The sequence below is a fragment of the Alexandromys fortis genome, unplaced genomic scaffold, assembly GCF_014885135.2.
Source record: "Alexandromys fortis isolate MF-2015 unplaced genomic scaffold, M_Fortis_MF-2015_v1.1 scaffold_64, whole genome shotgun sequence".
In the NCBI taxonomy this organism is placed as follows: Eukaryota; Metazoa; Chordata; class Mammalia; order Rodentia; family Cricetidae; genus Alexandromys; species Alexandromys fortis.
The window spans coordinates 1,197,122-1,204,908 of NW_026067976.1; the positions used below are offsets into that span (position 1 = coordinate 1,197,122).

General features: G+C 39.2%; 1 protein-coding gene across 1 annotated transcript in view; it reads left to right on the top strand.

Annotated features, from left to right (window-relative positions):
* The first annotated feature begins 2,072 nt into the window (after positions 1–2,072).
* The window catches only part of Ifne (interferon epsilon), a 12,062-nt gene continuing 6,347 nt past the window's right edge, over positions 2,073–7,787 (top strand). The window contains 1 exon segment of the mRNA XM_050157404.1: positions 2,073–2,152. Within this exon segment, the coding sequence (XP_050013361.1) occupies positions 2,073–2,152 (80 nt within the window).

Genomic DNA, 7,787 nt, shown 5'->3' on the forward strand with positions numbered 1-7,787 from the left:
TCTTTCTGTAAACATTGAAATGTGACTTCTACCCTTAATATTCTGGAAAATTCTATTCATCAGCATCGCTAATAATGTCTATGTCATTAACTCTAAAACATCTTCAAGCACTTCTGATCCCTCCAGTCTTAGTATCCGGCTTTCCACGAGTAATGCTGCTTCCCAGTGCTCCTCATAGGCTAATTTTCCTCAGCGTTCTACTTGTGGGAATTTCACAGCCAGGAGCTCGTGGATTTGGAAAGTAAAGGTGCTCCCAACTATCTTGGAATATTTTAATTTTTAATATGCTATATAATTTGCCGATGCTTTACTGTTTCCACCCTCTGTCCACTATCGTCTAATCAGATTCCATGTAGAGATCCCCGTGCCTGGCTCACTGAAAAGACCTGGAATTGAGCCAAGAACATAATAACTGATCAGGGAAAATTTGTTGCATGGTTTAAAATCATGGGAACAGTACAGGTTTATGCTTTCTAGTTCTGGTCCTTGTTTCTTTTGAACGATATTTACTGAAAGACCTGAAATAAATAGACTTCGTCTTAATTCTATCTGTGGCTGATTAATAGGTGGATGATGCAGAATATGTAGAAACTGATTCGTAGCTCAGTGAGAAGACTGCTCTACTCCATGAATAAAGTCATGGCTAGCACGAATAACATAATAGCATTGATTAAGCCTGGGCCATGCACGGCACTATCCTCGAATATCAACTGGGTTGTCGTAGATCTCATAATCATTCCATGAGATACCACCATCGCCCTTGTGCTAACTCTGATGCAGTCAAGACACAGGCAAGTGACCAGCTTGCCCAAGACTGCATGCATGCAAGTGAAATCAGTGAGATTCAAAGCTCACCTGTCACACGTTATAGCTGACACAGTCATACATCGTGTTATACTTTTAATGAAGGGTGGTGGCCGTCATCTTCACTCTGTGTTTGCCATTCTTGGCCTAAATAAAAACTACTGAAAGGTGATGATGATAAGCAGTGTAGGAGAAAAAGATACTCTAGCCTATTCGACCTCAGTGGTCGCATCTCCAATAGCCATTACTTAGCTTAAAAGTAATACACATACACTGTTTTCAGTTTTGAAATGACTACAAAATCTGAACATACAGCAGAAAGAACATTCTTTTCAAAACCACTTCAGTGAGCGCACTGGAGGCAACGTTTCCATACTACCGTGTATGTGTTGCCATAAGGCCATCCCCCCCCCCCCATATACAGCTGTGATGAATCACCAAGCTGGGAACTTGGCAGTGACCCTGGATCATACAGAACCAGTCTCCGTGTTTACTTTTATCTTTCTAGTTCCAGGGCATTCTGTGAAGCGTAATGGTTCATATCTGGTCGTCACATCCTTTGCTCTTTAGTCGGAGACGGTTTCTGGGTCTTTGTCATGACTCTGAAAGATTACAAGACATCTGTGATCTATGATCTATGGCCGTGCTGAAGGGATCCCTCCCTACGTGTCTTGTTCTTCTCAGGCCCTAATGTCTCGTGACTGGTTATCTCTTCGCAGGGACTCTTACCTCCCCCTTTTTGAGCTCCAACAGTATGGGCCCCTCTCCAACTCCAGCACAATATTTTAAAGCATGACTGAACTTTTGAAAAAGGGAGAGGGCATCAGAGATCAGATGTCATTAAGATCACTTCCCAATTTGAAATTCTACAGTAGATAAATAGTTAAATATTTGCAAGAATTTGCTCAGAAAAGGGCCTGGAACTGATTTGACATTGCTGGCACAAATGACCATGCTTGAAACGATTACTAAGGCTAAGTAAAGGTGAGGTATAAATAGCTTTGAGGGGGGCAGGAGATGTGGCACAGATATGAATATGGTTGGAAATGCAAGCTCTGAGCATGGGCAGAGAAGTCAGGATAGGTTCAACCACAGCAGCTCCCAAAGGGAGAGCAGGTGATAGTGAATGGACGGCCAGAAAAAAAAATAGCTGTAGTGTTGTTCAGGGCAGAAATCGAAGTGTTAACTACTGAGGATCTTAATATGTGTCAAAGAGATTAGTGATTGTTCTGGAACCAACTCATGCAGTGTGTTAATGTATTGATTACATGGCGTCACCCAGTTTCGTAGATGGAGCTAAAACCTCGTTATTTTACTTGCCCGTTGAGGAGCAGACATTAGGCTCCAGGTAACTTAGCTATGCCACCATCTTTTGGCTGAGTTTAAATGTCTTCTTCACTAATCAGCACTATTTTTCTTATATTTTAGACACAGAGCATATTAGAATTTTAATGAAAATAAGTATACTTTTCAGTAAAAGGTAACTCATGGAAATATAGAAGTGAAATATAAATATAATTCTATAATTGCTATAGAGATTTGCATTGGTATGCATCTTGGTTTATTGATACAAATTTAAGATGAATTTTTTAATTGTGTATTTCAACTCTTGATTAAGGTAGTGTGTTTATGTTGCTCGTTTAAAACCATAATGTATAATTAAGAAATACAGGTGAGTAGATAAACATCTATAATAGTCAAGCTTATAGTCATGTTAGTTAGGTATTCTTGATATATATTTCAGTTATATAGGTATTCTTCAAATCTTTAAAAGACCTTCAGAATATGGCATTTAAATTATTTTTCATGGCAATGAGACACATCTCCTCCTGGCAGCACCAATAACTTCAAGAGGAAGATGGGCATCAAAGAGGCTCCTTATGGAGTTTGCTAGCCCTTTGGGCAAAAACAAAAAACCGCTCTTTCTTGAACTTTTTAATGTTATGTTGTATGAACTGGACATGCAGAACCCACAAAAAAAATGACTGCTGAACTTGCCTAAAGGTGAGACGATCCTTCAGGGTTCCTACTTCATGAAAGAGTCTGCCAGACATTCTGCATACAGAAGAAAGTGACAGACAAACTGCCAATATAGGTGGAACTGTCTTAGAAAATTCCTGCTTCATGGAAAAATCTGCTGGATACTACGGGCCTGTGGCCTAAAGATGGGTGCCCCAATGTTACAGAAGAATTTTGGGTGGCTGTCTAGGCAATGAGATATCTGTGTCAATTCTAAAGTTTTGGAAGTTGCTTACAATGCACTTCCTGTTAACTTAGATAATATTATATCCTTCTGGGGTCTTCGATGGAGTTGAAGAATAGATAGTTGTAATTATAGTTTTCCTTAGTTATGAGAAAAGATGAAGTAGATATAAATATTGTAACTGTAAATCTTACTTAATACATGATTTGTTATATGTAATTTTATTATTTTTAAATTAAAGTGTTCCTTTTTCATTTATACAGAAAAGGGGAAACGGTGTGGGAGGCCCTTCTGTCTAAGTGTTGCTTTTATTGGTTAATGAATAACAAAATTGCTTTGGCCTATAGCAAGGAAGAACTTAGTTAGGCGGGGAAAACTAACTGAATGCTGGGAGAAAGAAGGCAGAGTCAGTGAGAAGCCATGGAGCTACCAGAGACAGACATGCCGAAACTTTGTCAGTAAGCCACAACCACATGGCGATACACAGATTTATGGAGATGGGTTAGTTCAGGATATAAGAGTCAGACAGAAATACACTTAAGCTATTGGCCAAAAAGTATTGCAAATAATATAGTTTCTGTGTGGTTATTTCAGTCTGGAGAGCCAAGAATTCAAAAGCGGACTCTTACTACATATAATAAATTAATTTTAATTTCTAGAAAGAAATTTATGCCCTGGCAATGCTGAAGCATGCATAGGCAGCCAGTATATGGTGATTTTGTTGAACTTGTCCATATTGGGTTCCATAGTCTAAGTTGATGAGGGTGACTGACCAGGTCTCTTCCTCAAAAGGGCCCCAGATCTCATTAGAGATGGTTGTAAACCACCATGTGGTTGCTGGGAATTGAACGCAGAATCTTCGGAAGAGCAGGCAGTGCTCTTAACTGCTGAGCCATCTCTCCAGTCTCCAATAAATTAATTTAAGGACATATAAAAACTCATGCTAGCAAAAGACAGACTACCATCATTAATTCTGTACTTTTATTAAAGATCTTTGTCTTAATCAGTAACGTTTAACATCACCCTTTTCTGCATCCTCACTATTGTTCTTTTCTTGGTGCAGTTTGTAAATGTGTAGCAATTTCTCCTAACAGAGTCCTTGCACGGGGCAACTGGGTAAGTCCATTCTCAAGGCCCTGAATGTCACACAGGATCCTCTATGCACACACGTTTAACTACATGCAAGCATATGTGCACATGTGCCCATGCTCATCCTCTTCACCTAGCACCCATGCTGCCTACGTACCCATACATACCCATACATGGTCTGAGTTCTCTAAACACGCCTGTTCATTAGTGACTTCCTCCGCTGCCAGTGGAGCCCTCCCAAGCCATTCCCATGCCTGATGTCATGTAGAAAACAGCACTTTCAAGTAAGAGAAACTTGAGCTTCAGAAGAAACACACCAAGGCCTTGATTGTACTAAGTGGAAAACAATGGATTCTTACACAATCAAGTATATTTGCTCAGTTACACCGAGCAAGTGTATATTCCCTGCTGTATCTATGTAACAATTAGACATTCTGAGAGATAACTTATTGGGTTGGCATTTGAAACAGTTGCATGTGGAGGAATTCTTTTGTAATATTAAAAATCTGCATTTTTTTTGTCTAGATATAGTGTGCTTATATTAGCATCCATTTGGATTTTTGCAATGTTCTAGCCCTGACTAGGATACACAGCAAGACCCTGCTTTGAAAAAATAAAGGAAATAAAGAGAAAATAAGAAAGCTTCACTTGAACAAGACATGCACACATAATACACACAAACACAAAGATAAAAAATCAAAGGCTGTCAGATCAGACAAAACATGAAGTTCAGTATAAGCTACATAACAAAAATCACTTCAAATATAAACCTATCAGGATGTTTACAAGTGAAACACAGAAAAGAGAGTCATGAAAACATTAATCAAAACAAAGCATAAATATACATCAGGAAAAAAGGTAATTACAGAATAAGAACAAGATGAAGAACATTTTAATTTAGTCAGCTCATCAAGATTACATAATAACCCAGAATGTGTTATACATAATGCAGTTTTAAACACATTATGTAATTGGAATGAGAAACAAATCTAAAATCACAGCTGGAAATATCATGATGTGTGTGAGGAAAGGCTTTCTCTCTCTCTCTCTCTCTCTCTCTCTCTCTCTCTCACACACACACACACACACACACACATACACACACACAAGCATACACACATTCATGCAGGCACTCTCTCTAAGATTTCTTTCTTGACAACACAACACCAGGAAAATATGGAAATTCTCAACACTTTAAACCACAGGAACGTGGTTTCTCTGGCGTTTACAGAACAGTCCCAGCTACAAAAGAATTGTTTCACCAGTAACACCACCAAGGTAGCTCATACTCTGATGCATAAAACCAATAACCTCAAACTTTATTTATTTATTCTTTAATCACAACATTCAAATTAGAAATCAATAACACAAAACTCTCTGGAAAATCCCCCTAATGTTTAAAAATCAGCATAACATTACATTATTGTTGTAATTGAAGGGAATCTGCATGAAAGGAAGTGCTTTAGCACAGTTGGTGAGAATATAAATTAGTTTGAAAATAGAAAGCAGTGAGGGGCTCTTCAAGACACTGAAAGTAGAACCCTCATGTAATTCTGTAACCTCACTACTGGGTATAGCTGAAAGGAAAATAAAATCAGGCTGTTGAGGCAGTGCCTTCATTCTCATATTTACTATGGAATTACAATAGCCATGGGATAGAAACAAGCGTCTCCACCACCAGATGAATGAATGAGTGAAATGCTGTGTATGTGCTGTGAACTGGTTTGGCTTTATGAAAACAGAAGGAGGTGCAAAAGAAATGGTTCAGGGCTTAAGAGCACACACTTCTTTTGGAGAGGACCCAAGGTCAGTTTTCAACACACATTTCAGGCAGCTCACAACTGCCTGTAACTCCAGTCTCAGGGATCCAGCGCCCTCTTCTGGTCTCCACAGGCACCTGCACTCACATGCACATCTTCCCCAACCAACCACCCCAACACAGGTAATTATTTTTTGTTTGTTTAAATCTTTTTTTTAAAAAAAAAAAAGAGAGAAGAAAGGTATGCCATTTATAACAGTGTGGATGGAAATGGAGATAGTTATGCCATCTGAAATAAACCAGGTCCATGTTGGGACTAATGAGTCCTGGATTTCAGCTGCTCTTCCCTCCTAGAACCTTCTAATTAAAGTTACCGGAAGCTGTGCCTAGCTTAGAGGATCAGAGGATGGGATTTTCACCTGTTGGGCATTGACTGCAGTGTATTTAAGCCTACATGGCGCTAATAAAGGGGGCTTTTGGTATCAGTGTTAAAAGGTCTGCGTGTTGGTCTGTCTCTGCGTGTGTATTCTCAACCGTCAGCCCCTTGCCCAAAGCTCGTGAACTGGGGTCTAGAGCATAGAGCGCAGAACGGGGCCGCGGTGTGCGGCAGGTCCAGAGAGCCAAGCACCTCGTATGTGGAGGCTAAAATTGCTGCTCTCAGAGAGGTAAAGAATAGAACAGTGGTTAGGGATGCTGATAGAGAGAGACTTAGAAACAGCTACTGAGCTGCAGTTAGGCTGGAGCAGGAGGCTTGGTGTGGTAAAGATCAGGGTGGCGATGAACAGTCATGGATATTTCTGAAAACTTGAATAAGAGGGTTTAGGATGTCTTTGCCATACAGACACAATAAATGAGAAGATAGATTTGTTTACCCTGATTCGATACATGTATTAAAATATCACATGGTACTCAACATACATTGTTTTTATTATATATGTGTGTGTAACGTTGTTTTTATTATATATATATGTGTGTACATATGTATGTGTGTGTTACTTTTCTCATAGTGACAAGAACAGTTGCGACCTAGCTAGAAAAGGGCTTCTGTTTGCTCACAGTTCTGTGTATCTCATCCATGGTGGCAAGAAGAGCATGGCAGTGAGGAAGGCATGGGGGCAGGGGAGCTTGCAGCAGAGCTTCATCACATCCTGGCAGCTTAAAAATACAGAAGGGGCTGGAAATAGAGCCAGGGTATAACCCTCCAGACCCTGCTCCTGGTAGCCTGTGTACATCAGATAGACCCCAAGTCTCTGAGGAACCAAGTCCCGTCAAAATAGTGCCACCAGCTAGGGAGACAGGTCACATCCAAGCCACAAAATAGGCTAAAACAAGTTAATTTTAGAATGAATTATAAACTGCTAAAGGTTAATTTTTATCTGTTAGAACAAATAAATTATTACAAAGTAATAATGTGAAATATTATATGTAAACGCCTTGCTTGTAAATCAAAGCTCATTAGTATTTAGTATTCTTTCCCCCCCAAAGATCCACATCGAAGATTTAAAGATTTATGTTGCGACTACTTAACTCCATTATCCAGACATTTAATGAGACAATAAATGTTTATCTAACAGGTGTTTGTTTTTAGCACTGATTGTTTCACCCAAAAATTACCTTCAGAGAAATAATCAATGATTTAATATTCTGTATTATTTTATGGTGGGACACATTACTTCACTCAAGGTATATTTACTAACATTTACTATGGTAATATAGGTAATAAAGACGCTCATTTGTTTTATATTCTTAAGAGGCTTTTAACTTAAGAAGGTTGTACGATAGGTAGATGAAATACTTCACATAAGATAGATATTTTAAAGGGGATACAAAATATGCAAGGGGTTCAGAAGACAGAGAGATGAGACACACAGAGAGAGAGAAAGAGAGAGAGAGAGAGAGAGAGAGAGAGAGAGAGAGAGAGAGAGAGAGAGG